At 41.2% G+C, this 27,676-nt stretch overlaps 1 protein-coding gene across 2 annotated transcripts; it reads right to left on the minus strand.

Annotated features, from left to right (window-relative positions):
- On the minus strand, window positions 1-27,440 carry C12H14orf28 (chromosome 12 C14orf28 homolog). Of its 2 annotated transcripts, XM_070053720.1 has the most exons (6): window positions 27,303-27,440; window positions 23,428-23,952; window positions 21,830-21,919; window positions 20,584-20,718; window positions 8,344-8,513; window positions 1-586 (listed from the first exon to the last, which is right to left on the minus strand). In XM_070053720.1, exons 2-6 carry the CDS (start codon window positions 23,949-23,951, stop codon window positions 558-560), a joined length of 948 nt encoding a protein of 315 aa, XP_069909821.1. In that variant the 5' UTR covers window position 23,952; window positions 27,303-27,440; the 3' UTR covers window positions 1-557. The 2 variants fall into 2 exon arrangements, with proteins under 2 accessions (XP_069909821.1, XP_002718206.1); XM_002718160.5 differs by lacking the exons at window positions 1-586; window positions 8,344-8,513 and adding an exon at window positions 17,684-19,587.
- Window positions 27,441-27,676: the final 236 nt, after the last annotated feature.

A 27,676-nucleotide genomic window follows, 5' to 3' on the forward strand; every position in this document is an offset into this window, starting at 1 on the left:
TTATTTATTTGAAAGAGTTACAGAGAGAGGTAAAGACACAGAGAGAGAGGTCTTCCATCTTCTGGTTCACTCCCCAGATGGCTGCAATGGCCAGAGCTGTGCCCATCCGAAGCCAGGAGCCAGGAGCTTCTTCTGGGTCTCCCATGCAGGTGCAGGGGCCCAAAGACTTAGGCCATCTTCCACTGCTATCCCAGGCCATAGCAGAGATGTGGATCGGAAGAAGAGTAGCCGGGACAAGAACTGGCACCCATATGGGGTGCCAGCACTTCAGGCCAGGGCTTTAACCCACTGCACCACAGCTGCCAGCCCCCCAGATTCACTAATTTTTACATCTTCTCTGTTTAAGCTTATTTATTTATTTATTTATTTATTTATTTGAAAAGTAGAGTTACAGACAGTGAGAGAGAGAGACAGAGAGAAAGGTCTTCCTTCTGTTGGTTCACTCCCCAATTGGCCCCCAACGGCCGGAGCCGCACTGATCCGAAGCCAGGAGCCAGGCAGGAGCTTTTTCCAGGTCTCCCACGTGGGTGCAGGGGCCCAAGGACTCGGGCCATCTTCTACTGCTTTCCCAGGCCATAGCAGAGAGCTGGATCAGAAATGGAGCAGATGGGACTCAAACGGTTGCATATATGGGATGCCGGCATTGCAGGCAGCAGCTTTACCTGCTACGCCACAACATCAGCCCCAAAACACTCTTTTTAACGTTTTTTCATTTAATATATTCTGGATATTGCTTTATACCACTCATCCTTTTTTTTAATAGTTGCATGGTACTTTTCTTTGCCATAGGACTTTATTTTTTAAGATTGTATTTATTTATTTGACAGGTAGAGTTACAGAGTGAGGGAAAGACAGAGAAAAAGGTCTTCCATCTGCTGGTTCACTCCCTAAATGGCAACTCCCCAAGCGGAAGCTTAGCCTATTATGCCAAAGCACCAGCCCTTATCATAGGACTTTTTTTTTTTTTTTTTTTTTTTTTTTTTAAGATTTATTTTTGGCCAGCGTTTCTGCTCAATAGGCTAATCCTCTGCCTGCGGCGCTGACACCCCAGGTTCTAGTCCCAGTCGGGGCGCCGGATTCTGTCCCGGTTGCTCCTCTTCCAGTCCAGCTCTCTGCTGTGGCCTGGGAGTGCAGTGGAGGATGGCCCAAGTGCTTGGGCTCTGCACCCGCATGGGAGACCAGGATAAGCACCTGGCTCCTGGCTTTGGATCAGCGCAGTGCACCGCAGCGGCCACTGTGGGGTGAACCAATGGCAAAGGAAGACCTTTCTCTCTGTCTCTCTCTCTCACTGTCCACTCTGCCTGTCAAAAAAAAAATTCATTTTATTTATTTGAAAGACAGAGTTACAGAGGGAAGTAGAGACAGAGAGGTCTTCCATTTGCTGGTTCACTCCCCAGAGGGCTGCAACGGCAGGAGCTGCGCTGATCCAAAGCCAGGAACCAGGAACTTCTTCCAGGTCTCCCACGTGGGTGCAGGGGCCCAAGGACTTGGGCCATCCTCCACTGCTTTCCCAGGCCATAGCAGAGAGCTGGATCAGAAGAGGAGCTGCCAAGACTAGAACCGGCGCCCAGATGGGATGCCAGCGCTTCAGGCCAGGGTGTTAACCCGCTGCACCACAGGGCTGGCTCCACCATGGACTTTTAACTAGTCTACTGATAGACATTGGATTTTCAGACTTTTACCTTTACAAATATTGCTATAATTATGAGCCTTATGCATTTGTCATTTTATGTTTTGAGGATAGGGTTTTAGAAGTTGATTTGCTAGGCCAGGTAATTTTGCTAGATCTTGCCCAGTTCTATCAAGTGGTTGTACCATTTTGCATACTCATAGTCATAGATAAGAGTGCCTTACAAACTAATTTTTTTATTGGTCCACCCACTTAGGGGTTTATTAAAAGCTGACACTTGGAGGGATCAGTGCTGTGGCATAGTAGGCTAAGCCTCTGCCTATAGCGCTGGCATCCCAGATGGTCTCTGATTCATGTCCTGGCTGTTTCTCTTCTGATCAAGCTCTCTGCTGATGGCCTGGGAAAGCAGTAGAATATGACTCAAGTACTTGGGCTCTACTCCTGCGTGAGAGACCCAGAAGAAGCTCCTGGCTCCTGGCTTTGGATCAGCCCAGCTCTGGCCATTGGGGTCATTTGGGGAGTGAACTAGCAGATGGAAGACCTCTTTGTCTGTCTCTCCCTCTCTCTGTAACTCTACCTCTCAAAGAAATAAATAAAATCTAAAAAAAAAAAAAATGTTGTTTGTGCTCAGATTTTTTTTGGATCAAACTATGTCTAATATTAAAATATAATTAAAGAAATGAAAAATTCCTTGTTTTAATATACATTAAAGGCTAGTTTAAATATCTTATTGAATAAGGCAGTATATAAACAATGGTGAGTGAGTCATTTCTGTCTTGGTGATCAGAAAGCAAGTCTTGAAAAATATATTCTTGTGTGTTGCCTGAGGAGAGTTAAGAGTTAAAATAGACAGCATTTAATAGAGTAGGTAGTTCCCACTACTTTGAGCAATATATCTCAAAATTTTATAGCCAGATTTTAAAAGACCCTAAAATCATATATGATGGTGTCCTAGTGTGTTTGGGCTGCTGGAACAGACTGCTTCAAACCGTGTAGCTTTCTCTGGAGGCTGGGAAGGCCAAGATTAAGGTAGACCTGGTTTCTGGTAAGGACCCTTTGGCTGGCTCATGGCTGGAGCCTTCTTGCTGTGTCTTCATATGGTGGAAGAGGTGTGGTTGGGAGAGCTGTGAAATCTCTCCTGGGGAGCTATTATAATGGGACTACTCTCATTTATAAGGTTATGAGCTCAAGGCCTAGTTAGAAGGGAGCAGAAGGAAGGCACAAACACTCAGACCACAGTAGGGAGGTAAACAGTTTTGGACAATCTGTTGGATAAGTAATTTTGAACAGGAACCAGATGTGATATTTCACTATCATTTGCTATCTATGGAAATTCACTTATGTTCCCATTTTTTCTTCTGCTTTATTTTTACATTTCAAACTCATTTGTGTATTTAAAATCTTTTTATTGTTTTAATAATGTGTTCTGTGAACTTAACTGCCACAGAAATACCAGCAGTGATTTTCAGCCAAAAAAACTGAACATTTGCAAAAATTTAAGCTCATTTTCTACAGCAGCACTACTTACCTATTGCATTTCTTGATAAAATGCCAAAAGAGGAATCAATAAATCCATAATGGTAGCTTACACTTCATGGTAATTACTATGTGTCAGGTACTAAGTCTTATAATGATTCACTTAATCTTCACCACAATCTCTATCTGTCTATCTATCTATCTATGCATCTATCTATCTGTCTATAGGAAACTGAGGAACAGAGAGGTTAATGATAGGTCCAAAATCACACACCAGGGACCAAACATGGATTTTAGCATAAGCAATATGAATTCATAGCCCAGGCTTTTAACCTCTGTACTCTTGTCTTTCCTTGACAGCAAGAAACCAAGAATACAAGCAATCTAGTGGTAAAATGACCATATATGATAATTCACTTAGAAAGTCTGCAATTCAAGGCCGGTGCTGCGGCTTACTAGGCTAATCCTCTGCCTGCGGCACTGGCACACCGGGTTCTAGTCCCGGTCGGGGCGCCGGATTCTGTCCCGGTTGCCCCTCTTCCAGTCCAGCTCTCTGATGTGGCCCGGGAGTGCAGTGGAGGATGGCCCAGGTCCTTGGGCCCTGTACCCGCATGGGAGACCAGGAGGAAGCACCTGGCTCCTGGTTTCAGATTGGTGTAGGGTGCCGGCTGCAGTGGCCACTTGGGGGGTGAACCAACAGAAGGAAGACCTTTCTCTCTTTCTCTCTATCTCACTGTCTAACTCTGTCAAAAACAACAAACAACAACAACAACAAAAATGAAAGTCTGCAATTCAAGGGACCAGCGCGATGGCTTAGTGGGTAAAGCTTCCTGCAGTGCCACCATCCCATATGGGTGCCAATTCAAGTCCCAGCTGCTCTACTTATGACCCAGCTCTCTGCTATGACCTGGGAAAGCAGTGGAAGATGTCCCAAGTCGTTGGGCCCCTGCACTCACATGAGAGACCTGGAAGAGGCTTCTTGTTTCAGATCAGCCCAGTTCCAGCCATTGTGGCCATTTGGGGAGTGAAGCAGCGGATGGAACTTTCTCTCTCTCTCTGCCTCTGCCTCTCTGTAACTCTGCCTTTCAAATAAATAAATAAATAAATAGTCTTTTATTTTTAAAAATTCCACAGTTCAAATCCTTTTCCTGGATTAAAAAGATTTAAAAAATGCAATTCTGGAGCTGGTGTTGTGGCACAGCAGGTTAAGCCACTGCCTGTGACACCAGCATCTCATGTGGGTGCCAATTTAAGTCCCAGCTGCTCCACTTCCAACCCAGCTCCCTGCTACCCTGCTAATGTGCCTGGGAAAGCAGCGGAAGATAGTCCAAATTCTTGGGACCCTGCATCCACGTGGGAGAGACTCAGATGAAGCTACTGGCTCCTGGCTTCAACCCAGCCCAGCCACGGCCAATGCACCCATTTAGGGAGTAAATTAGCAAATGGAAGATCCCCCCCGCTCTGTTACTCTGCCTTTCAAATAAATCAATAATCTTTTAAAAAATGTAATCCCAATTATATCTTTCAGCATTTCCATAAGCTGGCTAAGGACAGGGGTTTCTAAGCCTTTGCAAAAGATGGAGAAACAGATGAGGACTCCAGAGATCATAAAGGTTGGGAGGAAGTTGTGAAGAAACTCTGGGAGCAAGCTAACAAATATTTTGTCTGTGGTGCCGTTTGCAGAGGGAGAGTACAGCTGAACTTAGGAAAGATTCCATGTTGTGTGTTTTCTCCAATCTATGAGTCTAGCAGAGTCAAAGAACAAAAGGAACATTAGACCTGAATTAACCAAAATTAACAAGTGGGATTACTACTTTATGTTGGGGTATGGTTCTTTCTTTCCAGGTGTTCTACATTCTATACTGAGAAGTGTCTTCCACCTCATGTTCATCAAGAATACAGCAAGAATTGAGACTGTCCTAGAAGTCCAGCTGACATCTCCTTCACCAAGTTTTTGAAGAAGACCCATCCCAAATGACCCTCTCACTTTTTATCAGTAACAGAAATCTTTGAGATTATTAAACCTTTTACGGGTTATTCTAGCTGCAATATTTTTTTATACTGTACCTAAGATTTTCGTTTTTAAAGATTATTTATCTGAAAGGCAGAGTTACATAGAGGCAGAGATAGAGAGAGAGAGAGAGATATCTTCCATCCATTTTGGTTAATCTTCCAACTGCTGGTTCACTCCCCAGATAGCTGCAACGGTCAGAGCTGTGCCAATCCAAAGCCAGGAGCTTCTTCCGGGTCACCCATGCAGGTGCAGGGGCCCAAGGACTAGGGCCATCCTCTACTGATTTCCCAGGCCATCGCAGATAGATGGATGGGAAGAGGAGCAGCTGGGACTCAAAAGTATTCATAGGAGATTCCAGCACTGCAGGTGGCGACTTTACTCACTAAACCACAGCACTACCCCCTGAAATATTTTTTTTTAATTTGAAGGTATTTGAAATTCTTTTCATTGTAAGATTTATAATGTTCTAATGTGAAATTGAAGGTAGTTTGACTTAGGATAAATGTACCAGTAAAAAACTTTACAATGCCTGTGAAATCATAAACTTAACAATCTGTAGTCTCCTTTTTTTTTTTTTAAAGATTTATTTATTTTTACTTGAAAGAGTTACACAGAGAGAGAAGGAGAGGCAGAAAGAGAGAGGTCTTCCATCTACTGGTTCACTCCCCAGTTGGCAACGGCTGGAGCTGTCCCAATCCAAAGCCAGGAGCCAGGAGCTTCCTCCAGGTCTCCCACATGGGTGCAGGGGCCCAAGCACTTGGGCCATCCTCTACTGCTTTCCCAAGCAAGAGCAGAGAGCTGGATAGGAAGTGGAGCAGCCGGGACTCAAACCGGTGACCAGATGGGATGCCGGCACTGCAGGCAGCAATTCAACCTGTTACGCCACAGCGCCAGCCCCTGTAGTCTCTTTAGTCCACAGATATTCTCAGGGAGGTGAGGCATCAGTTGTGTAAAGCCTATTTCAAGGATTTCACAGCAGTTGTCTGCAGAACTGCCCATCTCACAAACTCACAAAACGTCTCTGAGCCTGCCACAGTACTTCCCTCTATACAGCCATGATCTTCCCTCTTCTAGTCATGAACACACCTTTAGGGCAGAGATCATATTTAATTAAAATTACAGGGGCTGGCACTTTGGCCCAGCAGCTTAAACTGGTGCCTGCAGTGCTGGCATTCCATATGGGTGCTAGTTCAAGTCTCAGTTGCTCCACTTCTAATCCAGTTTCGTGCTATTGCACCTGGGTAAGCAGTGGAGGATGTCCCAAATCCTTGGGCACCTCTACCTGGGGAGACCTGGAAGAAGCTCCTGGTTTCTGGCTTTGGCTTGGGCCAGTCCTGGCTGATGCAGCCATTTGGGGAGTGAGCCAGCAGATGGAAGTTCTCTGTCTCTCCTTCTCTCTGCCTTTCAACTAAATAAATAAATCTTTTTTAAAATTTACAACTTGCATAGTCAGTAAGTATGCATTTAATTAATACAGTAGAGAAAATATGCTTGATTTTTTATCTTTAAATTTTGTTACTTTTTAAATATTTATTTTATTTGAAAGTCAAATTTACACAGAGAAAGAGAGGTAGAGAGAGAGAGAGAGGGAGAGGTTTTCCATTTGTTGGTTCACTCCCCAATTGGGTGCAGTGGCTAGAGCTGTGCAGATCTGAAGCTGGGAGCCCGGAACTTCTTCCAGGTCTCCCATGTGGGTGCAGGGACCCAAGGACTTGGGCTATCTTCCACTGCTTTCCCAGGCCATAGCAGAGAGCTGGATCAGAAGTGGAGCAGCTAGGTCTCAAACCAGCCCCCATATGGGATGCTGGCACTGCAGGCAGCAGCTTTACCCACTATGCCACAGCGCCAGCCCAGCCTGATGTTATGTTAGCCTACTTGGGTAAAGATTTTCCCAGCTTGCTGCTATTTCCTCCTGTCTCTTGACCAGCTCCATTCTCCTGTTTTCCCCAATTTCTCCTTTCCCTTCCCTTTCTCTTGCTCTAAAGTTCCAATATATTGAGTATGCAGAACTATTTTTGGTGCCTACTTCCTTCCTCTTTGAAAAAATCCCTTAGCCAGTTAATTATGTTGTGATGATTAATGTATAATATTTCTACAATATTTCAATACATGTATACAACATAAACTGATCAAATAAGACAGTTTCATTTCCTTTCCTTTATGTTGGTGCCTACAAACTCTTGTCTTCTAGTCCTTTATATAGTGTATAGCACATCATTATAAACTATAGTCACCTCACTTTAGTGTATTTTTTTAAAAGAAGATTTATTTATTTATTTGAAAGGCAGAGTTACAGAGAGGCAGAGAGAGAGAGGGAGAGAGGTATTCCATCCATTGGTTCACTCTCTAAATGGCCACAGTGGCCGGAGCTGCACGCATCTGAAGCCAGGAGCCAGGAACAACTTCTGGGTCTTCTACATGGGTACAGGGGCCCAAGGACTTGGGCCATCTTCTACTGCTTTCCCAGACACAGCAGAGAGCTGGATTGGAAGTGAATCAGCTGGGACTCAAACCAGCACCCATATGGGATGCTGGCACTGTAGGCGGCAGCTTTACCTACTATGCCACAGCCACTGGCTCCTGTATTTTAATCTTTATTTCTATGTTATATTAATAGTGAAACAGAAAAACTATCTGGTTGTATGTTTTGGGACAACTCATACCCTTAGGGTCTTGCTTCTCAACCCTAGCACCTAGGAGACTATGAGATGTAGATATTGTAAAGGAACGACATCTTTTATTTTATTTTATTTTATTTTATTTATTTTTTGACAATCAGAGTGGACAGTGAGAGAGAGAGACAGAGACAGAGAGAAAGGTCTTCCTTTTTCCGTTGGTTCACCCCACAATGGCCGCTGCGGCCGGTGCACTGTGGCCGGCGCACTGCGCTGATCTGAAGCCAGGAGCCAGGTGCTTCCTCCTGGTCTCCCATGTGGTGCAGGGCCATCCTCCACTGCACTCCAGGGCCATAGCAGAGAGCTGGACTGGAAGAGGGGCAACCGGGACAGAATCCGGCACCCCGACCGGGACTAGAACCCAGTGTGCCAGCACCGCAGGTGGAGGATTAGCCTATTGAGACGCGGCGCCGGCAGGAATGACATCTTCGTAAACTAGTAAGTTCTTGAATGCTTGAGAAAATGTAATGTTTCTGAAGACAAGTGTCTGGGTGCAAAGAAATGATGAAATAGGTGGTTGCAGTAATGTTTTCCTTAGTCTCACTGACCTCTTAGAATGTTCTCACGCTGATTACCTCCATTTCCACCATGCCAGTCTCCAGGAGTATATACTTCTTCCTTCAAAGCCCCTACTCCTTGATTCTTAGTTCTTTTCAGTGCTACAGAGCCATGCTGGAGTTTCTGAAAAGGTTTGTGTGGCATGCACCATTGTTTACCACTGGGTGGAGAAATAATGGGTGATCTTTATTATCTTCTTTACATTTTCGTTTTATTAACTGATTTGCATATTTTTATAATTATTCTAAAAAATTAGACTTCACAAAATTTAAAGAGGAAACAAGTAATGAAAATGCAGCCAAGCATACAATATAGCAAGTTTCTAACTCTACTGCGGTTAACATGTCTACTTAGCTAATTTGTTCCCAAAGCTCCTGTTCCAGTCCACATTCTTAGAGGGCCCAGCCAAAGCAGCTCACTTTTTTCATTTTTAAGTGATATTTTTCTAGATCCTTTGCAGAACACTGTATTAGGAAACAATGGACAAATTATGGGCCTAATCCTTCATGTGATGGTAAATTTTCTACTTCCTCAAGTAAATATTACTATATTAAAGGAATCAGATAGCTAAAAAGGCCTCCCTATTAATTTCTTCCTCTTCAAGCTCTCAGATAAAAAGGTTGTTATTTCCCTGTAATCAGATTAAATTTGAGATTAAAGGAGTATATTAGCCCATTTGTTCTGAGACTGGGTAATTTTTTAAAAAATTTTTAAAGTTTTTAAAAAGATAAGTTTATTGGGGTAAAAAAATTGATACCCATGCATATTTTTTTCGTAATATAAATTTCTCATGAACTTTTAAAGATCTCTCATATTTTTTTTTAAAATATTTATTTATTTGAAAGACAGAGTTACAGAGAGAGGTAGAGAGGTCTTCCATCTTCTGGTTCACTCCCCAGATGGCTGCAACGGCTGAAGCTGTGCTGATCTGAAGCCAAAAGCCTCCTCTGGGTCTCTCATGCGGGTGCAGGGGCCCACGGACTTGGCCCATCTTCTGCTGCTTTCCCAGGACATAGCAGAGAGCTGAATCAGAAGAGGAGCAGCCGGGACTAGAACTGGCACCCATGTGGGATGCTGGCGCTTCAGGCCAGGGTGTTAACCTGCTAAACCACAGCGCCGGCCCCAAGATCCCTGATATTTTTTTTTTTTTATGGTGAAAAAACATATATTTAGAATTAGCCAGCTGGACTCCGTTCAGATGATCCCAATTTTGTTGGCAACGTCCAGAGCATCATAGTCAGGAGCCAGCCGCACACACGCCTTCTTCTCTCCGTCAGGGCTGATCAGGGTGTTAACTTTGGCCACATCAACGTCATAGAGTTTCTTCACAGCTTGTTTGGTCTGGTGCTTGTTGGCATTGACATCCACAGTGAACACCAGTGTGTTGTTGTCTTCTATCTTCTTCATGGCCGACTCCGTGGTCAGGGGGAACTTGATGATGGCATAGTGGTCAAGCTTGTTTCTCCTGGGGGCGCTCTTCCGAGGGTATTTGGGCTGCCGTCGGAGGCGCAGTGTCTTGGGCTGCCGGAAGGTGGGGGACGTGCGGATCTTCTTCTTCTTGTGGCTGTGGACGCCTTTCAGCACTGCCTTCTTGGACTTCAAGGCCTTCGCTTTGGCTTCGACTTTAGGAGGGGCAGGAGCTTCCTTCTTCGCCTTCGGCGCCATCTTGGTGAAAAGAAGATCCCTGATATTTTATTTTATTTTATTTTATTTTATTTTTTTTTTTACAGGCAGAGTGGACAGTGAGAGAGAGAGACAGAGAGAGAAAGGTCTTCCTTTTGCCGTTGGTTCACCCTCCAATGGCCGCCGCGGCCGGCGCACTGCGCTGATCCGATGGCAGGAGCCAGGAGTCAGGTGCTTTTCCTGGTCTCCCATGGGGTGCAGGGCCCAAGCACCTGGGCCATCCTCCACTGCACTCCCTGGCCACAGCAGAGGGCTGGCCTGGAAGAGGGGCAACCGGGACAGAATCCGGCGCCCCAGCCGGGACTAGAACCCGGTGTGCCGGCGCCGCTAGGCGGAGGATTAGCCTAGTGAGCCGCGGCGCCGGCCAATCCCTGATATTTTTTTTTTTTTTTAAACTTTTATTTAATGCATATAAATTTCCAAAGTACGACTTATGGATTACAATGGCTTTCCCCCCATACCGTCCCTCCCACCCACAACCCTCCCCTTTCCCACTCCCTCTCCCCTTCCATTCACATCAAGATTCATTTTCGATTATCTTAATATACAGAAGATCAGCTTAGTATACATTAAGTATGGATTTCAACAGTTTGCTCCCACACAGAAACATAAAGTGAAAAATAATAGATGATTTTTTAAAATGATGATGAAATCAGAGCAGACCTATTGTCATGTTTAATCCCAGTGAGAGTCAAGTTGGGAATTGATAATTTCTTCTTTTTTTTTTTTTTTTTTTTTTTTTTTTTACAGAGGATCAGTTTAGTATGCATTAAGTAAGGATTTCAACAGTTTGCACCCCCATAGAAACACAAAGTGAAATATATTGTTTGAGTACTCGTTATAGCATTAAATCTCAATGTACAGCACATTAAGGATAGAGATCCTACATGAGGAGTAAGTGCACAGTGACTCCTGTTGTTGACTTTACCAATTGACACTCCTGTCTATGGCATCAGTAATCTCCCTATGCTCCAGTCATGAGTTTCCAAGGCTATGGAAGCCCTCTGAGTTCTCCGATTCTTATCTTGTTTAGACAAGCTCATAGTCAAAGTGGAGGTTCTCTCCTCCCTTCAGAGAAAGGTACCTCCTTCTTTGATGGCCTGTTCTTTCCACTGGGATCTCACTCGCAGAGATCTTTTGCCAGAGTGTCTTGGCTTTCCATGCCTGAAATACTCTCATGAGCTTTTCAGCCAGCTCCGAATGCCTTTAGGGCTGATTCTGAGGCCAGAGTGCTATTTAGGACATCTGCCATTCTATGAGTCTGCTGAGATTCTCACTTCCCATGTTGGATCACTCTCCCCTTTATTTACTCCATCAGTTAGCGTTAGCAGGTACTAGACTTGTCTATGTGCTCCCTTTGACTCCCAGTCCCTTCACCATGACCAACTGTGAACTGAAACTGATCACCTGGAACAGTGAGATGGCATTGGTACATGCCACCTCGATGGGATTGAATTGGAATCCCCTGGTATGCTTCCGACTCCACCACTTGGGGCAAGTCAGCCTGAGCATGTCCCAAATTATACATCTCTTCCCTCTCCCATTCCCACCACCATGTTCAACAGGGATCACATTTCAGTTAATTTTCAACACTTAAGAATAACTGTGCATCAATTACAGATCTAAACCAGTCATATTAAGTAGAACAGATAAAAAAAACTACTAAGAGGGATAATGTATTTAGTTGTTCATTAACAGTCAGGGCTATGCTGATCAAGCCACCATTTCCCATAGTGTCCACCTCACACCAACAGGTTTCCCTCTTGGTGTTCAGTCAGTCGTCACCGATCAGGGAGAACATATGGTATTTGTCCCTTTGGGACTGGCTTATTTCACTCAGCATGATGTGTTCCAGATTCCTCCATTTTGTTGCAAATGACTGGATTTCGTTGTTTCTTACTGCGGTATAGTATTCTAAAGAGTACATATCCCATAATTTCTTTATCCAGTCTATCGTTGATGGGCATTTAGGTTGGTTCCAGGTCTTAGCTATTGTGAATTGAGCTGCAATAAACATTAGGGTGCAGACCTCTTTTTTGTTTGCCAATTTAAATTCCTTTGGGTAAATTCCAAGGAGTGGGATGGCTGGGTCGAACGGTAGGGTTATCTTCAGGTTTCTGAGGAATCTCCAGACTGACTTCCATAGTGGCTTGACCAGTTTGCATTCCCACCAACAGTGGGTTAGTGTCCCTTTTTCCCCACATCCTCGCCAGCATCTGTTGTTGGTAGATTTCTGCATGTGAGCCATTCTAACAGGGGTGAGGTGAAACCTCATTGTGGTTTTGATTTGCATTTCCCTGATTGCTAATGACCTTGAACATTTTTTCATGTGCCTGTTGGCCATTTGGATTTCCTCTTTTGAAAAATGTCTATTGAGGTCCTTGGCCCATCTCTTAAGTGGGTTGTTGGTTTTGTTTTTGTGGAGTTTCTTGATCTCTTTGTAGATTCTGGTTATTAACCCTTTGTCTGTTGCATAGTTTGCAAATATTTTTTCCCATTCTGTCGGTTGTCTTTTCACTCTCCTCACTGTTTCTTTTGCAGTACAGAAACTTCTCAATTTGATGCAATCCCAAGAGTTGATTTTGGCTTTGACTGCCTGTGCCTCCCGGGTCTTTTCCAGAAATTCTTTGCCTGTGCCAATATCTTGAAGGGTTTCTCCAATGTTCTCTAGTAACTTGATGGTGTCAGGTCGTAGATTTAGGTCTTTAATCCATGTGGAGTGGATTTTTGTGTAAGGTGTAAGGTAGGGGTCTTGCTTCATGATTCTGCACGTGGAAATCCAATTTTCCCAGCACCATTTATTGAATAGACTGTCCTTGCTCCAGGAATTAGTTTTAGATCCTTGATCAAATATAAGTTGGCTGTAGATGTTTGGGTTGATTTCTGGTGTTTCAATTCTGTTCCATTGGTCTATCCATCTGTTTCTGTACCAGTACCATGCTGTTTTAATTACAACTGCCCTGTAGTATGTCCTGAAATCTGGTATTGTGATGCCTCCGGCTTTGTTTTTGTTGTACAAGATTGCTTTAGCTATTCGAGGTCTCTTGTGCCTCCTGAATGAACAATGGGTCATAGAAGAAATCAAAAGAGAAATCAAAAACTTTCTGGAAGTAAATGAGGATAACAGCACAACATACCAAAACTTATGGGACACAGCAAAAGCAGTGTTAAGAGGAAAGTTTATATCAATAGGTGCCTACATCAAGAAATTGGAAAGACACCAAATAGATGAGCTTTCAATTCACCTCAAGGATCTAGAAAACCTACAGCAAATCAGACCCAAATCTAGTAGGAGAAGAGAAATAATTAAAATCAGAGAAGAAATCAACAGGATTGAATCAAGAAAAACATTACAAAAAATCAGCCAAACGAAGAGCTGGTTTTTTGAAAAAATAAACAAAATTGACACCCCATTGGCCCAACTAACTAAAAAAAGAAGAGAAAAGACCCAAATCAATAAAATCAGAGATGAAAAAGGAAATGTAACAACAGACACCACAGAAATAAAAAGAATCATCAGAAATTACTACAAGGACTTGTATGCCAGCAAACAGGGAAACCTATCAGAAATGGATAGATTCCTGGACACATGCAACCTGCCTAAATTGAACCAGGAAGACATCGAAAACCTAAACAGACCCATAACTGAGACAGAAATTGAAACAGTAATAAAGGCCCTCCCAACAAAGAAAAGCCCAGGACCAGATGGATTCACTGCTGAATTCTACCAGACGTTTAAAGAAGAACTAACTCCAATTCTTCTCAAACTATTCAGAACAATCGAAGAAGAGGGAGTCCTCCCAAATTCTTTCTATGAAGCCAGCATCACCTTAATTCCTAAGCCGGAAAAAGATGCAGCACTGAAAGAGAATTACAGACCAATATCCCTGATGAACATAGATGCAAAAATCCTCAATAAAATTCTGGCCAATAGAATGCAACAACACATCAGAAAGATCATCCACCCAGACCAAGTGGGATTCATCCCTGGTATGCAGGGATGGTTTAATGTGCGCAAGACAATCAATGTGATACACCACATTAATAAACTGCAGAAGAAAAACCATATGATTATCTCAATAGATGCCGAGAAAGCATTTGATAAAATACAACACCCGTTCATGATGAAAACTCTAAGCAAACTGGGTTTGGAAGGAACATTCCTCAATACAATCAAAGCAATCTATGAAAAACCCACAGCCAACATCCTATTGAATGGGGAAAAGTTGGAAGCATTTCCACTGAGATCTGGAACCAGACAGGGATGCCCACTCTCACCACTGCTATTCAATATAGTTCTGGAGGTTCTAGCCAGAGCTATTAGGCAAGAAAAAGAAATTAAAGGGATACAAGTTGGGAAGGAAGAGCTCAAACTATCCCTCTTTGCAGATGACATGATTCTTTATTTAGAGGACCCAAAGAACTCTACTAAGAGACTATTGGAACTCATAGAAGAGTTTGGCAAAGTAGCAGGGTATAAAATCAATGCACAAAAATCAACAGCCTTTGTATACACAGACAATGCCATGGCTGAGGAAGAACTTCTAAGATCAATCCCATTCACAATAGCTACAAAAACAATCAAATACCTTGGAATAAACTTAACCAAAGACGTTAAAGATCTCTACGATGAAAATTACAAAACCTTAAAGAAAGAAATAGAAGAGGATACAAAGAAATGGAAAAATCTTCCATGCTCATGGATTGGAAGAATCAATATCATCAAAATGTCCATTCTCCCAAAAGCAATTTACAGATTCAATGCAATACCAATCAAGATACCGAAGACCTTCTTCTCAGATCTGGAAAAAATGGTGCTGAAATTTATATGGAGGCACAATCCCTGATATTTTAAAAAACAAACCAGGTGCTCCTGTTGTGGCACAGCGGGATAAGTGGCTACCTGTGATGCTGCCATCCCATATCAGAGTACTGGTTGGAATTCCGGCTGCTCCACCTCCCATCCAGCTCCCTGCTAATTCTCTTGGAAGGCAGCAGAAGATGCTACCCACATGAGACACAGCTGGAGCTTCAGGCTCCTGGCTTTGGCTGGTTGCAGCCATCTGGGGAGTAAATCAGTGGACAGAAGAGTTCCTTGTCTGTCTCTCCAATAAATATCTCTTTTTTTCTTAAAAAATTTATATATTTCAAATGAAGAATTAAATAGAGTCAGAGAGAGAGAGAGAGGGAGAGAGAGAGAGAGAGAGAGAGAGAGAGGTCTTCCATCGCTGATTCACTCCCTCAGATGGCTGCAACAGTGGGAACTGCACTGATCCAAAGGCAGGAGCTTCTTCCAGGTCTCCCACATGGGTGCAGGGGCCCAAGCACTTGGGCCATCTTCTACTGCTTTCCCAGGCCATAGCAAAGAGCTGGATTGGAAGTGGAGCAGCCGGGACTCAAACTAGCACCCATATGGAATGCTGCCACTGCAGGCAGGGGCTTTACCCGCTATGCCACAGTGCCGGCCAAATAAAATAAATCTTTAAAGAAGAGACCTGGGGGCCGGTGCTGTGGCGAAGTGGGTTAACGCCCTTGCCTGAAGCACCAGCATCCCATATGGGAGCCAGTTCGAGACCCTGTGCTGCCCGGCTGCACAGCCCTCTGCTATGGCCCTGGAAAGCAGTAGAAGTTGGCCCAAATCCTTGGGCCCCTGCACCCATGTGGGAGACCTGGAAGAAGCTCCTGGCTCCTGGCTTCAGATCAGCACAGCTCTAGCCGTTGTGGCCATTTGGGGAGTGAACCATCGGATGGAAGACCTCTCTCTCTCTCTCTCTCTGTGTGTGTGTGTGTGTGTGTAACTCTGACTTTCAAATAAATAAATATTAAAAAAAAAAAAAAAAAAAAAAAAAAAAAAAGAAGAAGAGACCTGGAAGCAGTTCTGACTTTGGCCGGCCCCGGCCCCAGCCCCAGCCCCAGCAGCCATCTGGGGAGTGAATCAGTGGATGGAAGATCTTCTCTCCCTCTTTGTAACTCTGCATTTCAAGTAAATAAATAAATCTTTAAAAAAAACCCACAAAAGTTTTCAGGTAATTTTAACTAAGATTCACGATAAATCAATTTCATGTACATAAGTATTAAAATCAACTCAGATTTTGTAAAATATTATTTATTTGGCAGAGTGACAAAGATCTGCCACCTGCTGGTTCACTCTACAAATGCTCACAACAGCTGGGGCTGGGCCAGGCCCAAGCCTGGAGCCAGGAACTCCATCCATGTGGGGAAATGGAGTAATTTATCAACAACTTCTGGAAGCTGGGAAGTTTGAGATCATGATGCCAGCATCTGGGCCTTCTTGCATTCTCACATGGCAGAACTCAGAACTCACTTACCCTTAATTATTTCTCAAAAGAGTTCACCTTTCCATACCACAATTGTGGGGATTAAACTCAACATGAATTTTGGAGAAGACATCATCATTCAAAAGAGGCTCTCTGGGTGATCAGAGTTTGAGCCCTAGTACAGTTGGATAGGATGCAGAAAACCCTGATAGGCATCAGGTTAAAGACCTAAATAAAAATATCTTAATAAGATGAATTTTAAAAGCTATGCCATTTCAGGGCAGAATTTAATGTGGATTTAAATGCTAAAGTACTAATAAAGATGAGAACATAAATGTTTGTTTTGGCTGTAGTATGCTAATTACAGCCATTTTACATGAATTGCTTACCCTTTCTGCTAACTGCAGTATTTTCAAGTAATTAAATATCATTAAATCATTTAATTATAAAACTCACTTGTTCGTATGTTTGGCATGTATAGCTTGTCATAATACTTAGCTGCTTAGTTGGTTTCTTCAAACTATAAGAAAAAAGTAGAACACAGCACTCAGCCCAGTAAGCCTGCCTAGGGTAATTTCCTTTCGAAAGATCAGATCTAGTGGTAATGCCTCAGACATTAAACCAAATAATGTGATTATAAAATAAACTGAAAGTATGTAATTGTAAAAATTAAAAGAAAAAATAAGAAAGGAAGGAGGAGGGAGGGTAGCAGGGTGGGTGGGAGGGAGGAAAGGATCACTAAGCTTTGAAATTTGCATATGTGAAATATGTAAAATTTGTTCCCCTTATATAAATGAAAAAAAATTTAAAAAGGTACTTTGAGAGAATACTCTAAGGTTATTTGCAGAAGTAGGAAAACAAAATGTTTCTTCATTGAAGAGAAGCAAGTAGGAGATTTCTTCCATAAATTTCTTATTTGTTCTTGATCTCCCTCAGAGTGCGGCCACAGTTTTAAAATTATTTTTGCTCAGTGAGTATAGTAGTGGTTTGTGGTAATTTTAAGAATATATTCTGATTATTCTCTCATATGATTTGCCCCAAACAGGCCAACAGATTATTCTGATTTTTCTAAGGGGCGGTTATAAAGAATTTTCCATATCCTCACCTTCATATTCTGTAGATAATCTAATTAACTCCTTTTGACCCTTTCTTTTCATGGGTCAGCAGCGAATAACTTCTTCTACCAATCAACTATTATCATAATTATGAACTACCTCATCTCATTAAACCTCAATCTGGGATCAAGAAAGCATACTTAATCTCATTACACATTAAAAATATTAGTGATATGAGTTCTTGCCTAAGTAACTTTTCTGAATAGTTCAGTAGTGAAAGAAAATCTGGAAGCCTTGCCTGTACATCAAAGAGGTAGAAAAAAATGTTTTTTTATTAGCATGTTCAACGTAGTCAAGATTTTAACAAACATCTTAATCCTCACAACAACCCTGTGAGGTAGGTAAGTCATTGTTTTGTGATAAAACTAGAATTATTCTCAATAAAGCACAATTCCTAAAATAATAAGTCTGCATTAGGAATAATTTTGTTAAGAACACCATTTTATGTATACTTTAATATTTGCGTATTTTGTTATGTTTTGATTCATGCAGTAACATGTTTCTGCAATAGTTTATTGTAAAAATCTTAATTAAACACACTTGGTGAACTAGTAAAATAAACCCTGGGTAAAATGTTTTTTTTTGTAAAATAAATCAATATTTTTTATCTTAGGTAAAAAAGGAATTTTCATAGCATTTACTCAAAGAAATACATTTTCAGCAATGTTTCACCGACATTTATCCATTCTTCTATACATAAATCTAAACATGGCACCAAGCAATGTAAGTTTATTGGATGAAATTTTAGCAATTTGGTATATGGCAGTGAACTGTGTTGTTATAAAGTTTCTCCATATATTGCACTTAATCTCAACCCAAAACTAAAGCAGACTACTTAAATGAAATATAAATTCTAAAATATATGTTGATAAATTTCAAAAATTGTTTTCCCTTGAGAATCTTTATTTTTTCCCTTTAATGCAAAGAGCCATCTTAAGTTTTTTTTTTTTAAACAGCGTTTTGATAACTATAAAATTTTAGGGATTTATATTGCAAATCAAACCCTTCTGCTTTCAATTACTACTTACAAGGGAGCCAGCAAATGTTACTTTAAAATTTATTATTTTTTCTGTGTCAATACATAACTAAAGAAAATACTCAGAAACCCATTTTCCTTTTAAACATACGGTTAAAGTACATTTCTATTGTTAGTCCAACAGTAATAAACACCCAGTTGCCTAATGCCTTTGTAGTTGTTTTATCTGCAAAATACTCATCAGATTAAATTTAGTTATGAGATACATATTCAGTATAGTTACATAATTTATTTGTAATACTAACTTTAATTAAGCTTGAAAACTTAGTTAACACTTAAAATCCATTGGCAGGTTTATAATACCTTAGTAGGTAGTTAAAAATGCCATTACAAAGAAATAAAGTTTAGAAAAAATTCTCACATAAATAATTTAAAAATTCTGCAGGGAATTTAGGCAAATCAACAGGTAAGATAAACTAAGCCATCCATAAACTGTATATTCAAACCCATACTAAATCCAGTAGTGCACTTTGGATAATAGTGAGGTAGGGCAAAGAAACATAGTCAATATATTTTTGAACTGCTCAATTTATATGAACTGAAATACTGACATTTAACAGGTTTTACTTGGAAATCCAAAAAAGAAAAATTTAGTCTTCAAATGATACAGTATTTTCTTAGATTTAAGGATAAAAGTATAAAAATTTTTGAGGTACATATAAATAAAAAATACAAAGGCCACAAGATGTATTTTATTTCAACATAAAATATGCCTATATAAAAATAACCCAGGTTATATAAAAAAGAAATACAAACATTTTTGCATAGATCCTCTATATAAAGTTTTTTTCTGGGGCCAAACAATGGAAAATACACCTCTGAAACTAGTATAGTTGAACTATTTCCTTGGATACCAAGTATACACAAAATAAAAGCCCTTCAGATCTGGAGGAGCATGGGCAGGAGGGAAAACAATTTAATTTAGCATCAGTCTATATTTATTTCTCTGTTGCTCGAATATAAACCAATGATGACAAGAGGAGAAACTCTGGGGGTTTATTTAACAAAATTAAATTCACATTTCTGAGGCCATCATAGTGCATCCAATGTCCATCAATCTGGAAAGCTGCAGAATAATGATGCTCATCTTTGTTAAATAATGTTGCACCTTCCAATAAATATCTGCAAATTAGATAACAAAGTGTAGTAGAAAATTATATTTTTTAAGATAAACATTCCTTAAGTTTTTAACTAAGGAGTGAAATTTGCATTCTATCCCCTGATAAAACATCTACCTCTATAAATCAGGTACTATAATTGGTAATTTGAATAAAGTGTTTATAAACATTGATACAATTTAAGAATTGCTAAAAAGCCTAACTCAGGGCTGGCATTGTGGTGAAGCAGGTTAAACTGCTGCCTGCGATGCTGGCATCCATATAAGCACCAGTTGGACTCCTGGCTGCTCCACTTCTGATCCAGCTCCCTAATAATGGCCTGGGGAAAGCAGCTGAAAATGGCCCAAGCTGGTTCTCATGTAGGAATCTCAGATGGATCCAGGATCTTAGCTTTGGCCTGGCACAGCCCTGGACATTTTAACTATTTGGGCAGTGAACCAGTGGATGGAAGATTCTCTCTCTCAAATAAATAAATAAATGAATAAATAAATAAATAGATAGATAGATAAATCTTTAAAAAAAAAAGGTCAAGGGGCCGGCTGTGGCGCAGTAGGTTAATCCTCTGCTTGTGGCGCTGGCATCCCATATGGATACTGGTTCTAGTCCCAGACAGTCCTCTTCCCATCCAGCTCTCTGCTATGGCCTGGGAAAGCAGTAGAAGATGGCCCAAGTGCTTGGGCCCCTGCACCCACGTGGGAGACCCGGAAGAAGCTCCTGGCTCCTGGCTTCAGATCAGCGCAGCTACGGCTGTTGTAGCTAATTGGGGAGCGAACCAGTAGATGGAAGATCTCTCTCTCTCTCTACCTCTCCTCTCTCTGTGTAACTCTTTCAAATAAATAAATCAATCATAAAAAATAAGGCATTGGCTTCCTGTAGTAGATTCTAATCACATAAATTTAGAGATATTATTGTTTTCAAAAGTATCTTCTTAATGACTAGTCAAATCATGATGGAATTAAAAATTAATTTTTAGTAATATTACAAATTAAGAAACACCTACTTGTGATCAGATAAATCCAAATAATAAGGTACATATGCCAGATCTTCAGATTTCCAGTGCTGCATATTTAAGACAACAAAAGGAGGTGCCCCATGACAGAAAACTCGCTGGGCAAATTCTCTTAAGCCACCACAACTAAAATGGAAAATAGGAATGAACATTATTACGCACAGGAAAAGCTGCCTTTCAACACTTCTGGGTTGTCTTTGTGACTTTAATTTCTAATTTCTATTTTTTTAAATGTATTATAGGTATGGGTAATAATGTGGCTGTTTATTACCTTATAAAACTATTCCCAGAAGTTTACAAGCTGTGTTCTCTGCACTTGAAGTGGCATTTTAAAACTCCAGGAAGAGCTAGCTATTTCTATCCAGGCTTATAAAAGCATGAGTTGGCTTTTATTTGTAGATAGATTTTTCTCTCCTAGCAATGGCAGAGAAGAGAATAAATAGTAAGATTCTAATTGCTTCCTTTTGCCATCAGGATCTTTCATAAGGATGAAGCCAATTCTGTTTTCTGAGTATTATCAAATATTAAGCACACGTATCAGAATATAACAAATATAATTATACAGTAAAATCTCGATTAACCGGAATGTTCAGAGCACAGTATTCTGGTTAACATTACTGACCAAGCTAAGTTAACCAAAAAATGATTTGTTTCAGTATTTGTTGCTAAAATACATTAGTTCATTTTCTGGACTTACAAATAATTAACTGAATGTATTTTTATCATTCCCTTCTTTTGTGAATGATTAGCTATAAGATCATCCTAAATGTTAATTCTCATTGGACAATAATGCAAACATAAATATTGTTAAGAGTTTGGGATGAATATGTTCTGAATTTTTTTACTATATTAAATTGTTTTGGTTGTCATTTACCTCGTTCTCCTAAATGAGGAATGCAGAAAAAAATCCAGTTAATTGAGGGTCCCGATTAGCTGGGTTCCGGTTAACCAAGGTTTTATTGTACCTACTCAGCAGTGGAGAAAAAAAGAAAAGGCATTTGCTTTGCATCCATCAATTATTTGTAGTACCATATTCTATATAGTGATATTTAATAATGAAAACGCAATGCAAGATGCACAGTTAACTAGGTTTGTTAGTTAGATTCAAAGTGTTAGGTATTCTAAATTCTTATGAGTTGCTATTTGATAACTTATTAACTTCAAAAGGCACATCAGCCCAGGTTTCCTTATATACAAAACAGATGTACTTTCATCTTTAATGTCTACTGATACTCACCCACGCTCTTCACACAGTTCAATCTTGGAACAGAATAACTCATCCACAGCCAGTCGTATTAAGTTTCCATGTGGAATTTCTTGGGGAGGACTATAATAATGGTAAAATACATGAAAGAACTGCATCAACATTTTACAGATCAATGCATTCGGATACCAAATTCTTTAGACCAATCCATTCTTAGCAAAACCAAGCATACCAGGCACAATTTTTGTTAGCTATCTTTGTATTAATTGTATTAATTTGTAATTAATACTCAACAAATCAGTTGAGTATTAATTCATCAAGCTTTCCAATAAACACCAAATTTTTCTGAAAACTGCTTCTGAATATGCAATTGTTGGTACTTTAATTTTAAAAAGTTGTGAGAGGATTTAATAGTGACAATCTGGTCTAGTGAGTAGAATGTAAGACCAAGAATCAGGACTAATGCAGTCACAACCTTCTTGGCCACCGTTACCTGATCTGTTTAAAATGTTTGTCTACATCCACTAGAGTTTTTTAATACAGGATTTAAAGAAATAGGCACAAGCTTTAAAAAGTTTTAGAGTATGATGAAAAATATTTTACTGCATGAGAAATATAAATTATTAGTATAAATATAAATTAGTATTACAAATTAAAAGATAGTTTCCAAAAAAAAGATAAATTTCTGAAACTCTCTAGTCCATTTTCACATACAGTAAGGCAACTTTTTGCACTGATAGAAAATTTCAAAATCAACATGTCAGCAGTATAGGAAAATAGAAAAAAAGTATTATTTCAGGAAAACATGAGTTTAATAAATTAGGGAATGTGATTTACATTCCTGAATGGGAACAGTCTTCAAGTATTAGGCTGCTTTCCTGAACCATAGGGCCAAATGCCCTTTCTGACACAACACATTTGCATCTGTTTTCTTCCATAAGCAATGATCCCTTCCCAGTTCTGTTCTCTAGAGGCCTTAATGTTTCCCAGCACTCCACTCAGCCTTGCCAGTTTGGCCTCTCTCCCTGTCATTTACCAGCCTGGAGGTCTGCCTTCTCTCTGAAGGCCAAAAACACTCAGTTGGCTCTCTGCACCTTTCCCAGTCAGTGTAAAAGCTTCTCACATTCACTTCCTTCCTCAGGTGTGAGATGCTAACTTCAGGGTTTCTGTCTGTTATTATTCCCTAGCTGTGACATGAAAGAATACTTTTAGTCATTTTGTTCATTTGGAACTAGCCCTCCTGACAGAGATACATCCATTCAAGGGGCAAAACAGTATTAAGTGCTCTTAAAAGACTAACTTTTGACAAAAAGAATCACGTACACAGTCAAATTAGTAAGCTTAGAACAAGGGTAAACACATTCTATACTGAATAATTTATTACTTTGCTGCTGAAAAAGCTTTCAGTTGGTTTTATAAACTAATTCTAAAATATTTAGATATAATAAATTGTAGTATTTTTTTCAGAGGACCTACAAAGGAGTCTTGCATCTGTGAAGTTGTTTTACACATAAATACACAGGCTCTGTACTTTAACAAATATTTTTGCTATATGTACTTATATGTGTATACATATTTAAAACAACATTCATTTAAAGAATGTAAAAGTGACAGAGTGTAGAGCAACCTACTTTATATTAATTGTACGCTGCTGATCTTCCTGCACTCGAGTTGGGCATCTCCAGTTGGAACAGTAACTCTCTTGAATGGTAGACATAAGATTTTCCAGATTTTTGGTAAAGTTATCATGTTCATTCCCAAATAAATCAATTATTAATGATGCTTTATGAACTTCAGATTTGTATTGCTGTTTTTCCATCTTGTCCCAAATCCAAAGTAGCTTCACAGTTGTAAAGCTGTAGGTGTCCATTAAATAAAGGAAATAGTCTACAAACTCTCTACCAAGATGAAGAGAGAGTTCCCTGGGGAAATTTTCATTTTCATTCAGAATGACATATAACAACATCAGGAATCCATCTATGGTGCAGGTATTTTTCAGTCTTATTTCAACATAGAGTGGTGTACAGGATACTGCTTTGCGGCCAGCTTTGATAGTAAAAACACCTCCCCAAGGAAGAACAGGCCTCCAAAACGATCGATCTTGGTTATAGTTATTTTTAATTGATGCTTTGATCTCTTCAAACAGTGTCTTCATCCTGCATTTAAAACGTTCAAAAACAAAACATGAGATGTGTTTAACTGAACATTAGTCTACCTAAATATTCAAATTAAATTTCATCAGATGGTCTCCCAATATTAAAAAAAAGTGCTGTTTTGGGGGCAATATGCAAAAGATTTTTAAAATCTGCCGCTTTTTCCTTAGGCACAGCATACCCATTTGATGTGCATTAAATCATAGTACATATTTTATCTGCTACACAGGAAAACTCTGTAAAACTGCTAAATAAAGCTTAAAACTATTTAAAGATACAAACTGCTTTTGTGTATTCCTTTTTTTTTTTTTTTAAGATTTATTTATTTACTTGAAAGTCAGAGTTATGCAGAGAAGGAGAGACAGAGAGAGAGGTCTTCCATCCACTGGTTCACTCCCCAATTGGCCACAACAGCTGGTGCTGCAGCGATCCAAAGTTAGGAGCCAGGAGCTTCTTCTGGGTCTCCCACGTGGGTGCACTGGCCCAATGACTTGGGCCATCCTCTACTGCTTTCCCAGGCCATAGCAGAGAGCTGGATGGGAAGTGGAGCAGCTGGGACTCGAACCAGCCCCGATATGGGATGCCGGCACTGAAGGCAGCAGCTTTACCTGCTATGCCACAGCGCCAGCCCCTATGTATATTCTTAATGTAAACATCCTCTTCCCTTCAAAATACAAACAGTGCTTCACTTTCTTGTAATATAGGTGGTTCTACTTAAGAAACTGAAATAGGGGCTGGGCTGTGGCACAGCGGGTTAAAGCCCTGACCTGTAGCACCGGCATCCCTTATGGGTGCTGGTTAGAGTCTTGATTGCTCCACTTCAGATCCAGCTCTCTGCTATGGCCCAAGTCCCTGGGCCCATGCACCCATGTGGGAGACCCAGAAGAAGCTCCTGGCTTTAGATTAGCTCAGCTCTGGCTGTTGCAATCATCTGGGGAGTGAACCAGCAAATGGAAGATCTCTCTCTCTGGCTCTACTTCTCTCTATAACACTGTTTTTCAAATAAATCAAATAAATCTTAAAAAAAAAAAAAAACTGAAATAATGGGATCTTTAGTTGAGAGTACAGAATAGCAGCCATTTGGTGGTCTTTATGTTAATTACAGTTTTTGTTAATTATAGTACACATATATCTGTGGTATAAAAAATACAAACCAGCACCTGTTGCTATTGATGGATTGATTCTGGCATTTACTTTTGAAAGACAAATGAGGAATAATCATAAGAACTGAATACTACCATGGCTAATATTTCATTCTTCTTTTTTAAGATTATTTTGTTTATTTAAAAGAGTTACAAAGACAGAGACAGAGAGGTCTTCCATCCACTGGTTCATTTCCCAAATGGCAGACCATAGTCAGGGCTGGCCCAGGCAGGAGCCAGGAGCTTCTGAGTCTCCCATGTGGGAGAGGGACCCAAGCACTTGGGCCATCTTCTGCCACTTTCTCAGGCACATCAACAGGGAGTGGATGGGAAATGGAACAGCTGGGACTCAAAACCGGAGCCCACATGGGATGCCAGTGCTGCAGGTGGCTTAACTTGCTATGCCATTATGCCAGCCCTGGCATGGCTAATATTTCTGTTCACTTTTGAGAACTTTTACTTGCAATTTAGAGTTGTGCTACATTTCCTATAATCGTAATTGCAAAGGCCATGCTATGAGGAGCTGATTCAGAATCTTATATCCTGGTTTTCCCTACTTCAAGTTTTGGGAATGACTGTAAGTGTCCTACCTCCTTAAAATGGCATTTATCCTTCCCCCAACCTTGAGAAGAGCTAAGCATTTGTTTTTAAACCAACAGCACAGTTTATTACACATTTTTGTGGCATTTATGTTACGCAGAGCAAAATTTTTTTAAAAGTTCCTACTGAAATTATATGGAAAAAATTGCTTCAGTTGGGAAAGACAAAAGTCTAAACTATCATATTGCTATCAAATGTGTTGTTTATGGAAAAGCATATTTTTATTTAAAAGAATAGGTACTTAGAAACGAGGTCAGTGTCTGACCATCTTCTCAAAGACATTCTTTCATGCACATGAACCTAACACTCAATACTACAGTCCTCTGTGTTTTTTTTTGTGAAAAAAAAAAAAAGTTCAAAACTATTTTAATTTCTTGCAGACTAAAAATTCAGTTCTACAGTACACTGAGCATACATGCAGAAAGTATTTCCAGCAAGAAGGGAGAGTCTGTGGACTCTAAAATATTCCAGGCTATATTTAGTCTGAATTGTAGATGTTTATATATAGTCTAACATGTTGGCTCTAGACCACTTAGGAATCAGAGGGTGTGGCAAATCTGAAGCCTAAGAAAACACACACTCAACTCTTATAGGAACAAACATGTTTCATTTACAGAAATCATAATGCATTAAAACACTTCAAATATGTTAATAGGTCTCTCCAGTTTTGATTCATGCCTGTTGAATTTTTAAAGATCTTTATAGCAAGGTTTAAGATTGCTTAAAACCTCAAGTTCAGAATCCTAAATACTGCTTTGGAAAGCAACTCCTCATGATTTTCCCTCTAATTATCTTTTAGACACGACCACAAGTACAGTATGGTTCTGAAAAGCAGCAGTTATACCTAAAAGAACTGAACCATAATAATACACATGACATGAAAGTAACTTCAGTATCTTCTGGGAAAAAAAAAAGTGAGCAGGGGAGGCCTGGAAGAACCAGAAGCCACATCTAGTTCCAGCATTCATTTGGTGCTTTGCTCCAAAGTCAATTACAATAAAAATGGCAAACGGAAGTATGAAGGAAAAAAAAGGAAAAGGATGGAGAGCGAGCTGCAAAGAGCTTTACCTAAAACTGTCTTAAGTTTCCTCAACGTCTAAGACTGATATACTAGGCATTGTAATGGAAGCACTAGAGCATGTATTCGCTGGCTTTACTTTCCTGCCTCGACAGGCCCTCCGACGTTAAGTGAAAAAACTCTCCAGCCCTCCAACACCTTTCTCTAGCGGTCATTTCCAAGGGTGACAGTCCAACAACACTGGCCGTGAGGGCCACACCACCTGCCCACGGCATCGAAGGACGGGTTCCCTAAAAGCTCCGGGGTCCCAGGGGTCTCCCCGAAACACTGCCCGGGCTTCCGGGCAGCTACCCCGGGGGCGCTCGGTGGGCTCGCTCCCCTAGCCCCCGCGTCCCGGCCACGCCCATCCTGTCCAGCTAGGCCCTGCCCCGTTCGGCAGGCGGGTGCCCGAGCCCGGGGCTGCTGACACCGCTGGGCGCCGCCGCCTCCAGGCTGGCAGTGCCCGCGCCGAGCGCCCGGGACTGCTGGCCGGACCATGGAAGGCGTCCGCACAGCGGCCAGCGGCCGTCCACCAGGAAGCCGACTCCTCGTACCTCCCTGGGGACCGAAAACCGTCGGTGCCGCCGCACCCGTCGCCGCCGCCGCTTGCTCATGGAGAGCCCGGGCTGCCACCGCCACCTCCGCCGCCTCATCTACTAGCACCGCCGGCTGTCTGGTCCTCCCCCGGCGTGAACGCTGGACTCCGTTACGGCCTCCATCGCACCCGCCGCGGCGGGAGCCACAGCAGCTCCAGCGCCCAGGCCCGACCCGACCGGACCCACGGAGCCAGGACCGCGGGACGCGTCGCTTCTTATTACGGAGGAAGATTCGGCCTGACCTCTTCCCCCGCCCCCCCAGCTCTGTTTCCAGCCGCCTAATGGCGCTAGTGCGCAGGCGCGAAGGCGCCCCGGCCAAGCGTGCGTGGGTC

The sequence above is a fragment of the Oryctolagus cuniculus genome, chromosome 12 (assembly GCF_964237555.1).
Source record: "Oryctolagus cuniculus chromosome 12, mOryCun1.1, whole genome shotgun sequence".
NCBI classification, from domain to species: Eukaryota; Metazoa; Chordata; class Mammalia; order Lagomorpha; family Leporidae; genus Oryctolagus; species Oryctolagus cuniculus.

What these genes read in the sequence shown, in the direction of transcription:
- C12H14orf28 (XM_070053720.1), bottom strand. Translation starts at nt 23,951, where the DNA reads ATGAAGACACTGTTTGAAGAGATCAAAGCATCAATTAAAAATAACTAT. An exon ending in CAGCGTACAATTAATATAAA is followed by an intron (nt 21,920 to 23,427) that starts GTAGGTTGCTCT and finishes CCATTATTATAG; the next exon opens with TCCTCCCCAAGAAATTCCAC. An exon ending in TTGGATTTATCTGATCACAA is followed by an intron (nt 8,514 to 20,583) that starts GTAGGTGTTTCT and finishes TTCTCCACCCAG; the next exon opens with TGGTAAACAATGGTGCATGC.